This window comes from Narcine bancroftii, chromosome 6 (genome assembly GCF_036971445.1).
Source record: "Narcine bancroftii isolate sNarBan1 chromosome 6, sNarBan1.hap1, whole genome shotgun sequence".
Taxonomy (NCBI): domain Eukaryota; kingdom Metazoa; phylum Chordata; class Chondrichthyes; order Torpediniformes; family Narcinidae; genus Narcine; species Narcine bancroftii.
Window position 1 is genome coordinate 181,544,950 of NC_091474.1, and position 21,358 is coordinate 181,566,307.

Consider the following 21,358-nt stretch of genomic DNA (forward strand, 5'->3'; position numbering starts at 1 on the left):
GGGTCGACCCATGCCCAGTCCAAAGACTGATCCAGCCTGGGTAAAGAATTGGGAAGAAAGGGAAGTGGAACTGGACCATTATATGCAGATGCTGGGTAATATGGTTGCTTTAGTTTCACAACAGGTGGCGAATGCAAATAAGGAGAACCCGGACACTGAAGGAGTTCCAGTGAAGGAGTGAGGCCTTGTGCATATCCGTAAACCAGGGAAGGTACATTGGACTGAAATTAGATGGACTGGACCATACACTGTTACCGCCGTGACAGATAGGTCGGTAAGAATTGACAAACCAGGGGATAATAATTGGCATCATTTTGCCTTTTGCTCCAAGGCAAAACAACAAGTAGCGAGTATTGGAAAATATGATGAGACTCATGTGGACAATGTCGAAGGCCCTATGGGCATTCCTGCTGATGGGTTGCCAAACAAGCCAACAGAGTAGTTCAGATCCATGCGGGGCCAAAGTTATTCTGAAGATAGATAAAGACAAGGATAGCACCTTCCAGTTCGATCTATACAGTGTAATAGCGTGTGGTAGGAATGAGGCGTCCTGGAGAGGATATGATGTTTACATGTGTAACTTTCAGAGAGGATATCCGGAGTGGGGCCTACATGTAGGTCCGTCCTGGGGTGAGGTTTGGTGGTGGACAGGACCCGACACTAGATGGATAAGCAAGCCCCTTAACAAAGGGTCCAGCAGACCCCTTTATAATTTTTTCACTAAGGTCTCCCTGATACGTGGTGCTGTTACCCATACTACGAAAGGCAAAAATCCCCTGATTTTGGCAGTAAAAGCGGGGCTGAACAACCCGTGGAATATGAAGGGATGGAGCTCTAAGACATGCGAGGGGGGCACAGGGAGAGAACCTGGAGTCGGAGATCTCCTCTACCTAATGATTGGAGTGTCTGTAAGTGGAAAAGACCCTTGGGGAGTGGTGAGGTTTGACTTACAAACCTACACAAAGGACATACCCAAACCCACTTCTACAGAGGAGGTAGTGCGAAAATTTGATAGTAAGAAGCTGTCCAGGGGAGAGAAGATAGCAATTGAGACAGGTATAGATGAGACAAACTCCTGGATAGAACAGATGGGTAAATATGCGGATCAGGCAAGGTATGGAAACTGCTGGATCTGTGCCCGGGGAAGGCCAACGTTACGGATGAGCAGATCGATTTTTGAGGAGACAGATGCTATGGACTGCGCCTTGAACCTAATGTCAGAGTCTAACCCACTGAATAGGTGTCTGACATGGGAACAGGCGTTTCCCATAGCTCCGGCCAATGTGACCCCCCCCCCCTATCTTTAGATCCACGGGCATAAGTAATGTTACTTGCTTCACCAATAACAACACAGCGGCACACGCTTTCCACATGGGTTGGCTACCCAGTGACTCGTGCAGGACTCATGTTGATCTCACGGGCAGCAGAAATGCTACCCGATTGACCCAGGCTAGGGCAGATATTTGGTGGTTTTGTGGAGGTAGAGTGCTATATAACTGGCTCCCCTCTAACTGGAATGGTCGGTGTGCTTTAGTAACGCTTAATGCACCAGTCCTGACTGTGGAAAGGCAGGAGGGGTACGAGGATGCCCTAGATCTACACCACACAGGGGCTTGGATGTGGAGAAGAAGGAGTGTTGGACTCCTTGGGCCAGAAGGAAGGAACCCTGACGGGGTGTGGATTGATGCAATTGGCCAAGCCCGGAATATACCGGACGAATTTAAACTAGCTGATGAGATTGCAGCTGGGTTTGAAAACTTTCCTATATTTAGTGCAATCTTTCCCATCACAGCAAATAAAAACGTGAATAGGATCAACCTAATTCACTATAATGTCCAGCGCCTTACAAATTTGACCAGGGACGTTGTTGAGGCAGTACACCAACAACTGTCAGAAACTTCCCTTATGACGCTTCAGAATAGGATAGCGATTGATATGGTCCTGGCGGAAAAAGGCGGAATGTGTGCCATGTTTGGAGATCTATGCTGCACTTCTATCTCTAATAACACAGGGCCAGATGGGTCACTCACTAAGGGGCTGACAAAACTTAAGGCATTGGCGAAGGAATTAAAAGCCCAATCTGGAGTCTCTAACCCTGTTTTGTCCTGGTTACATGGAGTGTTTGGGAAATGGGGCACAATGTTGGGACAACTTTTCCTAGGATTATTCATTTCTGTATCCATTTTTATCACTTGTGGCTGTTGTGTATTCCATGCATTCGAACGCTGGTCACAAGGACCATTGAGAGAGCCTTTGCCAACCGCGATGAGCTGCCTCCAAAATATCAAGCTCTACAAGTTACGGAGCGGGACTATCTCACGTCACAGGAGGCGTCAAAAGATGCTGAGATCGATCCGGAGTCTGATGGAGAATGCGACAGGGAGGAGGGATTATAAAATAGATTGTAGAATAAATATTATAAAATGGATTGTAGCACAAATGTTAACTTTTATCTTAACTAATTACAAATGCTTAGAAGGGATAGCCAGTTATTTGCTTGGGGGCAAACGGGGAGGAAACTTGTAAACGGGCAATGGGATCGGGGAAACGGATGGGAGGTATACGCTAAAGAGGGTTGGGGGGAGCCCTCGCCCACCAGCCGAAAAACCCCATGAACAGAACTCGTATAGAGCTTGGCAATAATAGGCGACCTAATGTAACGCGGTGGTAACATAGTCAGGGCAAGATTGTCCTCTAAAGAGGACAAAGGAGGGATTGTAAGGTAAAAACATCATGAGTTGGGACCGGAGAAGGAGTCACCCAGTACTAAGGAGTAACAGGATGCAGGTGTGACCTTATACGCTCAAGATAAGTGTGGCAATAACAAGATGATGTGCAGCAGACTAACAGAGAAGGGTAGCAACAGCTTATTCATTGGACAATGTAATGGTATGATAATTTACTAAGTGCGTGTCCTGAGGTATAAAAAAAACACCACTTGCTGATATCGGGAGAATGCGCCTTCTCCAACTAACACTGTTAGTTGCAAGTGTTACAATCCAGTAATAAAGAACCTTGATTTCGACTCAGTCTGGTGTCTGACTCACTCATTCTCGAACAAAGCAGACCTAACAGTTGTCTGTAACCAGTGTAAACTTTCGTTCATACAGGTATTGGTGAAATCTCTTTACCTAGATGATAATGGCTAGCCCTTCTCTTTCCAATTGAGCATAGTTCTGTTTACAAGTGGTTAGTGATCAGGAGACATATGCCACTGGTTGCTCTCCTTTTTCCGTTTTGTGAGACAGTACAGCCCCCAATCTCACAGGTGATGCGGCCACTGCTAGTGTTAGTCCTTTGTCAGAAATGTAATGGATTAAAACATGGTTACTGCTTGTTAAAAGTGTTTTCAATTCATCAATGGCTTGTTTGTTTTTTGCCATCCAGTACCATTTTTGATTTTTTTTTTAAAAAGTAGTTCATTTAGGGAGTTCCATAAGATAGACATGTTCGGAATGTGTCGGCGATAATGGTTTACCAGACCCAAAAATGATTGTAGTTCCATTTTGTTGGTCAGGTAAGGAACTCTTAGTATTGCTTCCGTACCTTTGTTGTCCATCTGTACCCCTTCTTGATTGATGGTGAAACCTAAATAGGTCACTGATGGTGCCATGAATACACACTTGTCTTGTTGTAGACAGACGTTTGCTTGTTGTAGTCAGTTCAGAACAATATCTAGGATACTTAGGTGTTTTGTGTCATCCTTGCCGGTTATGATGATGTCGTCCAGGTAGCAGCGCACTCTGAGTCCATGTAGCAACTTGTCCATGCTGCTGATATTGCATACGGCATACGAGTATATGGAAATAATTCTAAATGTGTGTTTATGGCTACATTTTTCTGGAAGTCGTAGTCTAGCTCCATCTGTTGGTAGGCTTGTGACAGGTCCAGTTTCATGAACTTTTGTCTTCCATTTAATGTTTGGAATAGTTCCTTGGCTTTTGGAATGGAATGTTCCAGAATTTGCAATGCTTGATTGATGGTCACTTTTTAATCACCAGATACATATTTCTCTGCTTGCCTTGCGTACTGGCACAATTGGGGTGGCCCAGTCAGTGTACTGGATTTTTTCTAATATTCCTTCTTCTTTCAATCTATTGAGTTTTCATTTGATTTTTCTTTTATTGCGAAAGGTACGGCTCTGGATTTACAAAACTTGGGTTCTGCCTCAGGTTAACTCATACCCCTTGTATTTTTCCCAAACCTGTTTTCAATACTGTTCTGTAACATTTCAAAATTTGAACCTATTTGGAGTCCGTGGTTCGCTGGGGTTCATTCTGGGTTTTTTTGTTCTTTTGGCTAATTATCTTCCCTATTTCTTGCCAATCCAATTGAAGATTACTTAACCAATTGCAACTGAGCAATGCTGGCCCCTCAGTGTTCACGGTATAGAGAAGCAATAGGTTAGTCTGTTCTTTGTACTTTACGTGTACTTTGCACTTTCTGAAGACTTGTATTTCCTCTCCAGTAATGGTTTTTAAAACAGTATCCATTTTTAGCATCCTTGTATGTGGTAGTAGGCGCTCCCTCATTGTTCTTGACATCCTGGAAACTGCTGCTCCCATATCAAGTTCCAGACATATGGTTTGTTGTTAACCTGGATATTGATGTAGAAATTCGGCTCCTTTTGTATAACTTGTTTACTCTCATCTGGTTCCTCCTCAGAGTCATTGGTATCCGTGGTTTCAGTGTCTGGGCTTTTTTCCTTTGCTTCTACAAATTGTGCTTTCCTGGAGTTTTATAATATTTCTTCAGTTTATTCATTGGGCATTTTGTTTTTATGTGTCCTTTTTCATTGCACTTGTGGCATTTTGGCTTTTTTAAAGTAGCAGACAGCTGGGCTGTGATTTGTCTTCCCGCAGCAAAAAACATTCTGGGCAGGAAGGTTCACGACAGGAAAAATTTTGATACACAGATTTATTGATAGCAGCAGTCTCTCTGGCAGACGTCTGCATTGTTTGCTGCTGTTTCAGCGGCAGGCAGCAATGTCTATAGCCAATTCCAGTGTCAGATTTTGTGTTCCAATTAGTTTTTCTCTGGTAGCTTGGTTAGCTACACTCATACTAATTAGTCTCTATAAGCACTGTTTCTGAATTCCTCAAATGCACAGTCTTTCAACAGTTTATGCAATGTAGCCAGAAAAAAATGCGACCGACTCCCCCGGCATTTGCTTAGGATGGTAAAATTTATGCCTTTCTGTCATTTCTGGTGGTCGGGTGTTAAGGTGTTGCCCAATAGCTAGACAGATCTCTGTACATGTTTTGATAGCAGGCATATCTGGAAATGTTAGTGATCTTAACAATTTGTACATCTTTCCCCCCATCTATGTTAGGAACAAAGCCCATTTTCTATTTAAAGGTGGATTCTCAGTTATATCATGCACAAGGCAATGTTGATCAAAACGTCTGACATACCCTTCCCAGGTGTCTGTTTCCTCATTAAATTCAATGAAGTGAGTCACAGATGCGGCCATCTCGTAAATTTCACAGCTGTCTCTTTTCATTAGTTCTAATAGGACTCTTCTGTCCTCGGAGTTGAAAAATGGTTTTGTGAGTTCTTGATTTCCTCGTTGCCACTCTTATGTTTGGGGCCCTTGTATCCACTGACTGATAGCAGGTTGATTCATTACTTTGCTAAACTACATACTAAAATGGAGTACTCCAAACATGCATATATATTTATCAGCTCCCCACATTATCACGTACACGTGACAGTGTCATATCCAACAGGTACGATCTACGAAAAGCCATTTCTTGATTCTGGCCAAGAAAGGAAACGGCTGTAGCAAGGCTTAAATGACAATTTGCTACTCAACCAAATCTGGTGCAGTAGGAGACAGCAAAGTTTCACTCTCAGATGAACTCAATGCTTTCTATGCCCAAATTGACCACCTGAAGAAGGAAATACCACAGGACATCCCCATATCCCCGATGATCCTCTATAGTCAGTATCTGAAGATGATGTGCAGGTTGCCTTCAGGAATGAATCTAAGGAAAGCATCCGGGCCAGCGTACCCAGTCAGGTACTGAAACCCTGTGCTGAACAACTTGCCAATGTATTCATGGATATCTTCAACATCTCACTCCAGTAGGGCATAGTACCCACCTGTTTCAAACAGACCTCAATTGTACTGGACCCAAAAGGTAGCCTGTCTAAATAGAGACCAGTGGTACACAAATTCACAATGATCTCATTACAGTTTGGTCTAAATCTGGACAAAACAGCTGAATTCATGTGATAAGGCAAGAATGATGGTGCTTGATGGTGTGTATCCATCTACCTCTGCCTTAAAATATTCAAAGATTCTGTTTCTAAACTCCAATAATTCATATTAAAATAAGACATTTTCTTGCTTATAAAAAGTAAGCCTGTAGCTAAATTTTGAGATAAAGACATTTATTTTTAAATATATTATACAGAACATATTTTAACAATACCAAAAAGTACTTCGATGAAAAAAAAATACACTTACAACCACTGAGCTAGGCACTTCACACAAGGAGTATGCTGTCTTGTTTGGCAGCGGTAGATTACCAATAAGTTCATAGACAGCTTGGAAAGATGATAGCAGGTTTACCAGAGCTAGGAATGACTTTAAAAAAAAAATTATGTTAATTTTCATTAAAAATTTGAAAATCTTTCTTAGATGCAAATGCAGAAATAGAAAACAAGTTGTTCAGCTATTTAAAAAAGTACAGCATACAATATAGAACTTTTACATCATGCTTAACTAAATATTATATTGGTCTTCAGACAAAATATCTGAAAGGCCTTCCCTTGCATCAGAACACACTACAATGACAACATTTTTCTTGTAATTAAAATACTTAAATACATATGTAAGGCCAATACAAGCCTAATGATAAGAAATGTCAATAACTGCAAAATCTGCTATCATTCAAGTTATCACTGACTTTGATCACATTCCTTGAATCAGATGATTCACACTAGCCAAATGAATATATTATCTTGGTAAAGAAAGGAAACACAAAAAACTAAAATCGTGCTGTAATCGTGAGTGAACGAAGGGAAATTAGCGGGATTCATCAGGTCAGGCAGGAGAGAAATAGTTAGTTACCATTTAGTGCTGGGTCCCTTTAACAGGGGGAAAGGGAGATATCAAGCACAATACTGGATAGAAGAAAGTACGAGGTAGAGAGACATATAACCATATAACCACTTACAGCACAGAACAGGCCAGTTCGGCCCTACTAGTCCATGCCGTAGCAAATCCCCACCCTCTTAATCCCACTGACCAGCACCCAGTCCATACCCCTCTAGTCCCCGCCTATCCATGTAATGATCCAATCTTTCCTTAAATGTAACCAATGATCCCGCCTCAACCACGTCTGCCGGAAGCTCATTCCACATCCCTACCACCCTCTGCATAAAGAAATTTCCCCTCATGTTCCCCTTATAATTTTCCCCCTTCAATCTTAAACCATGTCCTCTAGTTTGAATCTCCCCCTTTCTTAATTGAAAAAGCCTATCCACATTTACTCTGTCTGTCCCTTTTAAAATCTTAAACACCTCTATCAAGTCCACTCTCAATCTTCTATGCTCCAGAGAAAAAAGCCCCAGTCTGCACAACCTTTCCCTGTAACTCAGACCCTGAAATCCTGTCAACATTCTCATGAACCTTCTCTGCACTCTCTCTATTTTGTTTATATCTTTCCTATAATTTGGTGACCAAAACTGTACACAGTACTCCAAATTTGGCCTCACCAATGCCTTGTACAATTTCATCGCAACCTCCCTACTCTTGAATTCAATACTCCGATTTATGAAGGCCAACATTCCAAATGCCTTCTTCACCACACCATCTACCTGAGTATCAGCCTTGAGGGTACTATTTACCATAACTCCTAAATCCCTTTGTTGCTCTGCACTCCTCAATTGTCTACCATTCAATGTATATGATCTATTTAAATTTGCCTTTCCAAAATGTAGCACCTCACATTTATCTGTATTAAATTCCATCAGCCATTTATCAGCCCACACCTCCAGCCTTCCTAAATCACCTTTTAATCTACGATAATCTACTTCACTGTCCACAACACCACCAATCTTTGTGTCATCTGCAAACTTGCTTATCCAATTCTCCACCCCTACATCCAGATCGTTAATATATATAACAAATAATAGTGGACCCAGGACCCATCCCTGAGGAATTCCACTAGTCACTGACCTCCAATTAGACAAACAATTTTCTACCACTACTCTCTGACACCTCCCATCCAACCACTGCTGAATCCATTTCATTACCTCTTTATTTATACCTAATGCCTCCACCTTTTTTCCTAACCTCCTGTGGGGAACTTTGTCAAAAGCTTTACTAAAGTCCAAATAGACAACATCCACAGCTTTCCCTTCATCAACCTTTTTTGTAATCCCCTCGAAGAACTCAATCAGGTTTGTCAAGCATGATCTACCCCTGACAAAACCATGCTGATTACTCCCTATCAATCCCTGTACCTCCAAAAATTTGTAAATAGCATCCCTCAGAACACTTTCCATCAACTTGCCCACCACAGACGCCAGACTTACAGGCCTATAATTCCCAGGTTTGCATTTGGACCCTTTCTTAAACAGAGGAACCACATGCGCCACCCTCCAATCCTTTGGCACCATCCCCGTGGCCAGTGACATCCTAAATATCTCTGTTAGTGGCCCCACTAAATGTCCACTAGCCTCCCTGAGTGTCCTAGGGAATATTTTGTCCGGTCCGGGAGATTTATCCACCTTTATCTTTTTTAACACAGCCATCACTACTTCCTCGGTTATTCTTATTTGCTTCATGACCTCCCCACTATTTTTCTTTACTTCAACTGATTCAACATTTTTTTCCCTAGTGAATACCGAGGCAAAGAAATCAATCAAAATTTCCCCCATTTCCTCAGACTTCTCACTCAGCCTACCCCCGCTATCTACAAGGGGTCCAATTTTATCTCTCACCAATCTTTTACTTTTAATGTACTTATAGAAACCCTTTGGATTTATTTTTACTCATGCCTTTTTTTGGCCTTTCTAATTTCTTTCTTAAGATTCCTTCTACACTCCTTGTAGTCCTCCTTCAACTTCTCAGCTCCCTGCTCTTTATACCTCTTGTACACCTCCCTTTTTCTCCTAACCAAATTTCCAATATTCCTCGAAAACCAAGCCTCCCTATGACTTCCAGCTTTTCCTTTGATCCACACTGGGACATAACTACTCTGTACCCTCAAAATTTCTTTTTTGAATATCCTCCATTTTTCATTAACATCCTTACCTGAAAATATCCTGTCCCACTCAATACTCCCCAAATCCCTTCTTATTCCTTCGAAATTTGCTCTTTTCCAATCCAGAACCTCAACTTTAGGCCTCTCCTTGCTCTTCCCTAAAACTAACAGAATTATGATCACTAGACCCAATTGGTTCTCCAACATTAATGTCCGCTACCTGACCTAGCTCGTTCCCTAACAGAAGATCCAGTATTACACCATCCCGAGTCGGTTCTTCTATTAACTGATTTAAAAAACAATCCTGAGCACATTTTACGAACTCCAGCCCATCCAACCCTCTAACCGTATGGGTATCCCAATCAATGTGTGGGAAGTTAAAATCTCCCATGATCACTACCTTATGAGAGGAGACCATTGAGGAGAGGACAATGAAAGTAAGGTTTGAGAGAAAAATGAGGATGGGAGCAGGTAAAGGAGAGACGGAAACAGAGGAACTGGGTAGTTGTGAAGTTACCCAAAATTCATAACTGGCTTATTCTGGACAGAAGAAAGTATGAGTTTTTTGTACTCCATACCCTGCCCAATTAAGGCAAGCATGGTTACTCCTCTCTTACATCCCATTTTTATTATGCTTGATATTTCCCTTCCACCCCACCCACTCCCCCCCCCCCCCATTAAAGCTAGGGAGGGGACAAGAGTCAAAAGGATACTGAACTGATTCATGAGATTCAATCACTTCTGCTTGAGCCATATTGATGACTCCAAACAGTTCCTGCTTATCCTGGTAGATCATGTCTATTAGCATCCCCAACAACAAATTTCCTACCACTGATGTCAAATTCACTGGTCTGTAATGTAAGTCACTGACTTGTCTTTGCTTGCTTTTTTTTAAAACAAGCAATCCAGATTTCAGACACTTCATTGAAGACCAAAAATATCTCTGCAAGGGCATCCACAATGTATTCTCTCGCTTCCCACAAGGTCTGTGGATGCATTTCATCAGGTCCTGGGGATTTATCCACCTTAATGTGATCCAAGGCTGCCAAAATCTCCTCCCTGCTACTTCTTAAATGGTCCAAGATATTGTAATGTATTTGCATCAATTCTTTGGCTTCTGTGATAATTTCCATAGTTATGATTAATAGAAACATAAAATAAAAGAACCAAAACAGGATCCTTTGCCCCTTCTAGTTTGTTCTGAACCATTTTTTTAATATGGTGCAACTGATCTGCACCCAGTCCATAGCTCTCCATACTCCTCCCATCCATGTACCTATCCACATTCTTCTTAAATGTTAAAATTGAGCCTGCATTCACCATTCAGCTGGCAGCTTATTCCCACACTCCCACCACTCTGAGTTAAGTTCTCCCTAAACTTTTCCGCTTTTACCTTTAACCCATGTCCTCTTGTTTGTATTTCACCTACCCTCAGTGGAAAAATCCTATCTACATTTACTGTCTATTCCCCTCATAATTTTAAATACCTCCATCAAATCTTCCATTATTCTTCGGCACTCTAGGAAATAAAGTCCTAACCTGTTTAAACCTTCCTTGTAACTCAATTCCTGAAGACCAGGCAACATCCTAGTAAATCTTCTCTGCACTCTTTCTAACTTATTGATATCTTTCCTGTAATTAGGTGACCAAAACTGCACAAAATACTCCAAATTTGGCCTCACCCATGTCTTGTACAACTAACTTTACCATAGCATCCAACTCCTATACTCAATACTTTAATTTATGAAGGCCAATATGCCAAAAGCTCTCTTTATAACCCTATTCACCTGACACAACTTTCAGGGAATTATGTATTTGTATTCTCAGGTCCCTCTGTTCTACACCACTCCTCAATGCCCTACTATTTATCGTATATGTCCTTTCTTGGTTTGTCCTTCCAAAATGCAACACCTAACAATTGTCTGCATTAAATTCCATCTGCCATTTTTCAGCCCATTTTTACAGCAAGCTTTGAAAACTTTCTTCGCTGTCCATAATGCCTCCAATCTTGGTGCCATCTACAAACTTGCTGATCTAATTTTTCACATTATCATTCCAAATCATAAATGACAAACAACAATGGTCCCAGCACCAATCCCTGAGGCATACCACTAGTGACAAGACTCCAATCTGAGAAGCAATCATCCACCACTACTATTTGGCTTCTCCCATCCAGCCATTGTTGAATCCAGTTCACTACTGCACCATGAATACCTAGTGTCTGAACCTTCCTAACTAACCTCCCATGTGGGACCTCGTCAAAGGCTTTACTAAAGGCCATGTGGACCAACATCCACAGCCTTTCCTTTGTCAACTTTCCTAGTAACCTCCTCGAAAAACTCTAAGATTGGCTAAACACAGCCTACCATGCACAAAGCCATGTTAACTATCCCTAATCAGTTCCTGGTTATTCAAATAGTTGCATATCTGATCTCTCAGAACCTTCCAATAATTTACCTACTACTGACGTCAGGCTCACTGGCCTATAATTTTCAGGGTTACATTTGGAGCCTTTTTTTAAACAATGGAACAATGTGAGCTAACCTCAATCTTCCAGCACCACACATGTAGCTAAGGACATTTTAAATATTTCTGCCAGAGCTCTTGGAATTTCTACACTAGCATCCATCAATGTCTGAGAGAATCTTTGTCTGGCCCTGAGGATTTATACCACTTTATTTGCTTTACCTCAGCAAGCCTCTCCTCCTCTTTAATCTGTGTAGGTTCCATGACCTCACTGCCTGTTTTCCTCACTTCCAGCGACTCCATGCCCATTTCCTGAGTGAATACTGATGAAAAAAAAAATTTACGATCTCTCTCTTTTGGTTCCTTACAAAGCTGACAAGTCTGATCTCAATTTTGTCCCTTACTATCCTTTTGCTCCTAATATACCAGTAAAAACCCTTTGGATTTTCCTTCACATTGTCTTCCAAAGCAGCCATATGTCTTATTTTAGCCTTCCTGATTTCTTTCTTGAGATTTTTCTTGCATTTTTATACTCCTCAAATACTTCATTTGCTCCATGGTACATCTCTCTCTTGTACTGAACCAGATCCCCAAAATCCCTCAAAAACTAAGGTTCGCTATGCCTGTGAACCTTACCTTTAATCCTTACAAGAAGATACAAGCTCTGTACTCTTGACATTTCACTTTTAAAGGTCTTCCATTTACCACGCACATCTTTGCTCGAAAACAATTTATCCCAATCCACGCATTCTAGATCCTTTCTCATTTCTCTCATTTAGAATCTCAACCCAAGGATCAGACTTATCCTTCTCCAAATTAATTTGAAGCTAATGGCATTATGCTAACTGGACCCAAAATGTTCCCCGACAACATATGTCCTTTCTTGGTTTGTCCTTCCAAAATGCAATACCTAACAATTATCTGCATTAAATTCCAAAGCAACAGAAGCCCAAAACATTGAGCTGCTAGTTCTACCCTCTCCTGAAATTTCACGAATGGCCACGATATCATAATTCCACATGCCAATCCAAACTCTAAGCTTGTCTGCCTTTCTAACAATACTCCTTGCATTGAAAAAGATACAACTTAGAAAAATTCCACCATGTACAACCTGTTGACTTCTTAGGGTACATTGAATTTTCACATCATCTTTCCCCTCCTCCACTCATCTATCTGCTATGGTACTCTGGTTCCCATTCTTCTGCAAATCTAGTTTAAATTTACTGGAGCAGTACTGGCAAACTTTCCCACAGGGATATTAGTCCCCCCTCCAGTTCAGATGCATACCATCCCCTCGAGACAGGTCTCACCTTCCCTGAAAGTAAATCAAATGATCCAGAAACCTGAAACCCTCCCTCCTGCACCATGTCTAGCCTTATGCTTAGCTGCGTAATCCTCCTATTTCTAACCTCACTAGCACGTGGAACTCATAGCAATCCCGAGATCACAACCCTGCAGCTTCTGTTCTTGAACCTAGCACCTAACTTCCTGAACTCTCCTTACAGGACCTCTTCACCCTTCCTACCCATGTCATTGGACCCTTTATGGACTACGACATCTGGCTACTCACCCTCCCTTGTGAGAATGCCATGAATTCAATTTGAGATACCTTGGACTCTGGCAGCAGGGAGGCAACATTACATCCTGGATACTCGATCTCTTCCACAGAACCTCTTATTTGTCCCCCGAACTATGGAATCCCCTATCACTATAGCTCACCTCTTCTCCTCCCTTCCCTTCTTAGCCACAGGACCAGACTCTATGCCAGAGGTCTGACTGTTGTGGCTTGTCCATGGTAGATTGTTTCCCCCCCGCCCCTCCCCCTCAACAGTATCCAAAATGGTATACTTGTTATTGAGGAGAATGGCCATAGGGGTTCCCTGCACTGCCTGCCTGATCCCTTTCCCTCTCCTGACTGTTACCCATCAAACTTTTTCCTGCCTTCTCGGCCTCCCAAATAATCCCCTCTGCCTCTCAAATAATCTGGAGTTCATCGAACTCTAGCTCCATATCCTTAACTCAGCTTGATCCACTTCTCACAGATGAAGTTGTCAGGGGTACTGCAGGCTTCTCTGATGACCCACATTCTGCTAGAGGAGCAGTTCCCTGCCTTGGCTCCCATTTCCACTGTTTATGATAAGAGGAAATTAATATGATATTTAAAATCTGCCCTTACCTGGGCCTACCTGCTGAATCTTTTTTATTCCTAAATAGTGTGATCCTTTTGTACTTCAATACCTGCACGGGAGGAGTCACGTGATGGAGTAGTGGCCGGTAGGGTAAAACCAGCCCTCTCCAGAAAAAAAAGTCAAGAAAAGACAGTTCAACAAATATAAAATATAAGAAATAGAAGATAAAGTTGCAGAGAAGAAAAAGAAGATGGCATCTAAGAAGGAAAAAGTAAAACCAATGGGAAAAAAAGAAGAAAAGTCACCGGAAAAGAAAGAAGAAGGACTTATCTGCATTAAGGAACAGGGAGCCGTGGTGGCAATAAACATCCGTTCTCTGAGGTTGGTGCCGGCCCTGCAGAATCACGACCCCCCAACTGGTAGACTGCAAAAATGGTTCTCTGAGCCAAACAAAAGTGCGCAACTGCGCATGCACGAAGAGTCGCACATGAGCAGTGTGCAATCAAAGGTAGAAGAAAACACCGATAGGAGTGGGGTTCAGCCGAGAAACGAATAACCACGGCACCATCAGCTGAGGGATGACCGACACCAGGGCTCTCAGCTGGAAGATGAGGAAGGTGGCAGAAGAGGGAGTGAGATATCAGGCGAGAGAGAAAGTCGAGGGGTGAACAGCAAGAGGAGCAGCAGCAGGAGGATGCGCGACAGATGAGCAGCCCAGAAGGGGAGGACCAACAGCAAGAGGCCCAGCAAGAAGAGGTCTGACAAAGTGATACAAGTAGCTCATCAGGAAAATCAGAAGTGATTTTACAAAGAAGAGAAGACACAAACACAGGTACAGACACAGAAGAGGAAGACGACGACCAAGATCTTCACAGAGAAATAGAAGGTAAAACAGATGGACAGAATATAGATAAAGCTTTTTTCGAAGAAAAAAGAATGGATGTCATTAGAATTTAGTGTAATTAAAAGAAAAATGAAAAGAACAGAAGATAAAATGCAAAGATTAGAACTAGTCATGACAGAAATAGAGAAAAGAGTAGAAAATGTGGAAGAACGAGAAATGGCTGTAGAAATGGAAGTAAATGACTTAAGAAGGATAAAAAAATTAAAGAGACACAAAAGTTGTTATCTCAGAAAATTGATATGTTGGAAAATTATAGTAGGCAAAATAACATAAAAATAGTGGGACTGAAGGAGGGTGAAGAAGGCACAGATATGAAGGAATTTATAAAAGAATGGATCCCGAAGGTCCTGGGAACAACAGAAATGCAGGAAGAAATGGAAATAGAAAGGGCACACAGTGCACTAGCTCCAAAACTGCAGATACATCAAAATCCAATATCCATCTTAGTAAAATTTTTGAGATATATGACAAGAGAAAATATACTGGAGCAGGCAAGGAATAAAATTAGAGAAGATAATAATCCATTGGAATACAAAGAAGAGGAAGGAGTTTAATACAGCAAAATCGATCCTATGGAAAAAAGGTTATAAATTCATGTTAAGACATTCAGCTGTGCTTAAAATATTTATACCCGGGGAGCAAAACAGACTGTTCTCAGACTCGGAGAAAGCACAAGAATTTGCAGAGCATTTGCAGGACAGAAGGAGAGACGAAGAGATGTAATAAGAATGAAGATAAAGTATATATAAAGATGTAAAAACAATGTGTATGTAAAGAACTAGAGAGGGAAAAGAGAAGGGAAGGAAGGAAGGAGAAAAAAAGGGAAAGCTTTGTTATATGTGTGTAAAAAAAGTATTTTCTGGGGGGATTGGGTGGGAGAGAATAACTGTCACTGCGAAATCAGTTGGTGCTTGTGAACAAGATCGCAATCCAAATGGAAAGGGGAGCTGTGGTTGCTTAGCACAGGATAAGGCACAACTCAGAGGGGGGGGTGTACTTGGGGTTAAGGTAATATTGGGTGTGGGAATTGTTGGAGTATTTTATGTTTTAAATGTGTTGTCATACATTGAGTTTAAAAAGAGAAAACAGAGATGAAAATAGGGAAAAGGGGGATGGATGTGGTGAGGAAGCGGAAATGAGGTGTAAACAGGATATGAGATGGCTACGCTGAACTATATGACTATAAACATTAATGGAATACATAACCAAATTAAAAGGAAGAGACTATTAAATCTACTGAAAAAAGAAAAAAATAGATATAGCATTTGTGCAGGAAACGCATCTAACTGAAGTGGAACATAACAAATTAAAGAGAGACTGGGTAGGACACGCAAAAAGATCTAAGTAAGATATTAAATAAAATTACAAAAAATTACATACCAAAAAATCCAGAGATTTTTCTTCTAAGTAACATAAGAAGTAAGGAATTAGGCCTCAAATTGGATAAAGCGCAAAAAAGATTTATTATGATAGCCTTAGCAGTATTAAAAAAATGTATAATGTCAACTTGGAAAATGGAAGAGAGCCTGAGAATACAGGAATTCATGCATTCCATTGGAAAAAATAACATATAATTTATAAAATAAAGTCACATTATTTGAACAAATTTGGGAACCATACATGGACATAACAGAGAGGGCTTGTCTTGGACCTCCACCCCTTAAAATGATATGAAGACAAAACAACTTGATTCAGTGTATAAAAGTAGATGACACATTTTTCTTGTTTATTTTTCATTGTGTGAAGACATTGTTTTATGGTTTTATTGTATTGTACATGTTGAATATTTATTGGTTTTGGAGGGGTGTGGGAAGGGGGGGGGGAGTGAGGATAGGGGGTAAAAGGGAGAAAATGCCACTGTGTATATTTACTGAGAAACATTTGTATTTATTTTGGTTGATATGGTTCAGTGTGAAAAATAAAAAAAATATTTAAAAAAAACCACCTGCACCACCACCTCAGCCTCTTCTCGCCAAAGCTAAAGTTTGTCACTGACTCAATCCACTCTGACAATGACAGCACCCTCGATGACCACTCCGCTACACAGTCCCTCACTTTTATTGTGACGTTTGGATTATTTGACCTTGATTGCCTTTCAACTGTTGATCTCTATTGCCAACCAACTGCTCCTCTGTCTTCAAAGCAAAATATTCATTTAAAATCTCATCCATTTCCTGTAACTCCAAAGGTAGCCATGGTCATCTTTAATGCGATTGTCACCCTTTTACACTAAATATACCTTCCTAATCTCTTGGGATTTTCTCTTTCTCCTTAATTATATTAAAAACTAATCCAGTTATGTTTACTTGTCCCAAAGTGCTCCTTCACAGTCTCTTCAGTCATTTGCCCATCGTGATGGCTATATTGGAACAGGATTGCCCCTTCTCTGGCATGGCTCCAACATACTGATTTTGAAAAAGCATTCTTGAACACTCTTATCAAATTCTACACTGTCTAAACATTTTACACTTGTCAACATTAGGGAAGTTAAAATCTTTCAGTAATTCTAAAAAGGACTGCGGGCTGTTTGCGACATGGTTGAAGGATTGACAATAGGCTGTGGGCATCTAGGGGCTGATTCAAGGGAACCAAGTATCAGAACTGGGATTTGGAGTTGAGGGCAATCAAGGACTCCTGAAGGGCCAGGGGCTGAAAGCTTTCTGATCATATTAGAGATTTAAATCTGGAGCTCTAGTTGCTAATCGTTTGAACAGGAGTCTGATGCTGCAGAGCTGTGAGAGCAGTGAAAGCAAATTAACGGACACTCAAGTGCCTCTGAAGGGACAGTCTTTTGCTTCTTTTTCTCTTATTGTTCGAGGTGCTTATGACAATTCTTTGTTTGCCTTATGGCAGGCAAAAGTTGAAGTATATCACATATATTACATTATTTACATATTATTACTTGACAATAAAAGGAACCTCTGAATATAGCCATCACGATCTTCCTACACATCTGCTTCTCAAATTTCTGTTGATTATTGAATGGGTCTATTATGCAGCCCCATCAAACTGATCATTCATTCTTGCTTCCCCAAGAATATCTGTTGTCTTCCCTCATCAAAAAGGGCACCCTCCCCCTCTCTTACTTCTATCTTTATCACATCGGTAGTATACTGTATGCACTCTGAAATATTAAGCTGCCAGTTTTGTCCTTCTTTCAAATATGTTATGTCTAACATGCCAGTGTGCGCATCATCTGTTCAGCCTCTTACACTGAAATATATTCAATTTAAACTGACTTTCCTCTCTCTTTGCCTGTACCATCTACTAAACGATCTCTTTATATTTCATTCCCCAACTTCTCATCTGACTCATCTTATGCCCCTTTGCTCAATTAAACACTCCTGAGGAAAAACTAACAAATTTCCCTGCCAGGATATTGGTTTCACCCTCCAGTTCAGGTGCAACCCATCCTTCTTGCACAGGTCACCTCTGCCCGAGAAGAGATCAAAATGTTCCAATGTGCCCTTGTACAAGATCCTCAAACAAGTATTCCTTTTACATATCTTTACCAGCAAAATCGAGATTACTATCCTTGAGATCCTGTTTTTTAATCTCCCACCTTCCTACACATGTCATTGATCCCAATGTGCACAACTATTTCTGGCTGCTCACCCTTCTCCTTGAGAATGTTTTGCAAATATTCAGAGAAATCCTTGACATGGAAGCAACACATCACCTCCTGTCTGTCCTCTGACTATGGAGTTATTAGTCTGTTTGACTCCTCCCTTCTCTATTTAGCCTCAGAGCCTGCTGTGGTGTCACTGACCTAGCAGCTGCCACTGCACCCTGAAAGGAGAAAGGATAAAGGAAATGTAGCCTCAGAGAATTTATAGTGACAGGGAATTAATCCTTTGAAATACATAGAACACATAACTTTACAGCGGTGGTTTTCAAACTGTCCCCCTAAACTCCAATTCTACCTTAAGCAATACCTATTCCATAAGTAAGGGATTGCTTAAGGTGGTATGTGAGTGTGAAGGGAAGGTTGAGATCTAGACCCAATTGTTACTGAAATATTTTGCTTGAGAAAAATTGTTGTTGGCCCATTTCCTTTAAAGTTATGAAACCGTACATAAAATGAGTCAATTAGGTACGATTAAAACAGTGTTTTCCAAACCTTTTTATTTCCACTCACATACCACCTTAACCAATCCCTTACTAATCACAGAGCACTTATGGCATAGGGATTGCTTAAGGTGGAATGTGAGTTGAGGGGGCAGCTTGAAAACCACTGTTTTACAGCATAATATACACCCTTTAACCCATGATGCTGCGTTGACCTATATAGACATACTCAACACACTAAACCTTCCCTACTTTACACTCATAATCCTCTATTTTTCTTGTATCCATGTGCCTAAGTCTTTTAAATGTCCCTCCACCACCACCCCCGACAATGTATTCCCAGCACCCACTACAGGTATTTGTTGCATTTAAAAAAATACCACTGATGTCGCCCCTAAACTTTCTTTCCCCTCACCTTGTGCAGATGTTCTCCTGAAATAATAAACATTTTATTCCTTAGTACTAGGGTTAAAATTACCATGGGCTAGTGAAAATATAGGGCTATATTTCAAACATTTTACTTTACCTTCTGACAACTTCGGTCTATGGGCTCCACTGGAGTTGGTTTAGGATTGATCATTCTAGTATCATCTCTTCCACACTCCAAAACAGACCACAGATCCATTACAAGTGCTTTGATGAACCCTTACAGCAAAAATAGATTACATTATTCAAATGTGAAAATATGACAAACAAAAAAAAAATCAAAATCTGAGAACTACAATTAATGATGTTGATTAATCAAATATTCTAAATCAACCTAGCTAAAGCGACTCACACATCACTTACAACCTTGTACACTCATTCATCCTGCATTTAGGACTGGAAATCGTGCAACACGAAACATACATTTCAAAAATTCAATGTAATCAACAGAGGTAAGATTTAAAAGTTTAGCTATGTTAATTTAAGGTAGGCCATAACATTATATTATCAACTTTCATTCAGCAACATTGCGTACAGTATAAAACATTGTTCGAAAAATGGGAATAGAAAAGTCTGGAACATATTATGAAAAGAGAAAATGATCGAATGCTTAGCAGGTAAGACAGTACATACAAAAAAGTAAACATAATTAACACATCAGATCCGTGCCCTTTCCTCAGCGCCTCCTCTCTGGATTTTGATGTGAAAGCCTGAAATATCAACTAATTCTTTCTGCATTGATTTTTTAAAAAAACTTACTGAGTAACATATTTTATTTTATTTAAGCTTATCAGCATCTGCAATACTTTTATTTGGAAGGTAACGTGAGAGGTTCTGAAGTCCAGAAGTACTAGAAGATAATACTCAGCACAAATTTCATTTTGAATGCAAACCAAAAGAGGCTTGTAATACTGAAAAGACAAGGGAATCTCAGCACTCCTGCATTATGTTATCAGAGCATTTAGATGTGAACAGCAGCTACAAAGGAGAATGCATAGTCATGAGTTATTTTAAAGAAATGAAAAATGACACCTTTTTATTTTTATTTTTTTCTATATTTTTATTGGTATTTAATATTTAATATATTTTATATATGTGCAAAACATTTAAAATATGTGAAAAAGATTTCAAATATGAACATAATTCAAAAGACCAATGCAAAAAGAAAAAACCTAACTGTGACAGATTATGTTATATTTTATATTGTATATTGATAAGTTTTAAAGGAGATAAATTGTGTGGGGTTTTTAGTTAGGTCACACACAGATACAAACACTTCAAAACAGATCTCATTTAAAATGCTGCAGCTCTACTCAAACCAGACAGTCCAGGCTCCGAGTGCCTTTGCAGAAACTTTGAAGAATGCTCTCAAGATCTTCACAAGTAGGTGTTAACTGGACATGCTGTGGAGTAATGGATTATTGTTTTGGAAAGCAACAGATGAACAAACTCAGAAGATTGGGTTCGGTGCTGCTGTCTGAGTGCAGAGTGCTGTTCTAAGAGAGTCATGTGGTTTTATCTGAGTGACAGAGAGAAAGAGAGAGAATTCAGTTCTACAGTTCAGCAGCAGCAGCTGGGACTAGAAAAGGACAAGCTGGCAAGTTTCAGGAAAAAAAAAATTATGAAGATGGGTTGTGAGTTCTTAGTTCAGCCTGTTCAAAGCCCTTGTGGTCCATTTAAGAGGAGATGGCTGGCTGTATAATGTTTCACTTGAAATAAGGGAAACAGAAAAGGAACTTTGTAGTGACCTGAAAGAAAGAGCTTACCATCTGGAGAACCCTGATGGGGGCAAGTTTCATCAGAAAGACACTACAGTGGTTGATTAAAGAGCAATCAGTTGTGGATGACCTGAAACAACAAATCTCTCTCTGAAAACCAATAAGAACCTTCCTGAGCAGTAAACATTTACTTTTCAAGCACCAAAGCATGGTGAAAATTCATAAATGTTAAATTCTGTGCACAGTATAAGAATTGCCTGCAACCAGTGAACTTGGAGGAATGAGAAGTGAGATTGGACTGTGAATCAAAGAACTTTTCTGAACTGATAAACACATTACATACATGTGCACTTAGTATTAGAAGGGGGTTAAGTTAATAGTAATAAGTTAAAGTTTGATCCTGTTTTCATGTTTAAAGATAATTAAAAG

At 40.4% G+C, this 21,358-nt stretch overlaps 1 protein-coding gene across 5 annotated transcripts in view; it reads right to left on the minus strand.

Annotated features, from left to right (window-relative positions):
• Window positions 1-21,358, minus strand: part of tbc1d32 (TBC1 domain family, member 32) — a 235,636-nt gene that overhangs the window by 106,531 nt on the left and 107,747 nt on the right. For all 5 annotated transcript variants that reach the window (XM_069886883.1, XM_069886881.1, XM_069886880.1 and 2 more), the window contains 2 exons: window positions 19,312-19,430; window positions 6,473-6,592 (listed from right to left, as the gene is read on the minus strand). In XM_069886883.1, the coding sequence (XP_069742984.1) occupies window positions 6,473-6,592; window positions 19,312-19,430 (239 nt within the window). The remainder of the gene's footprint in view (window positions 1-6,472; window positions 6,593-19,311; window positions 19,431-21,358) is intronic.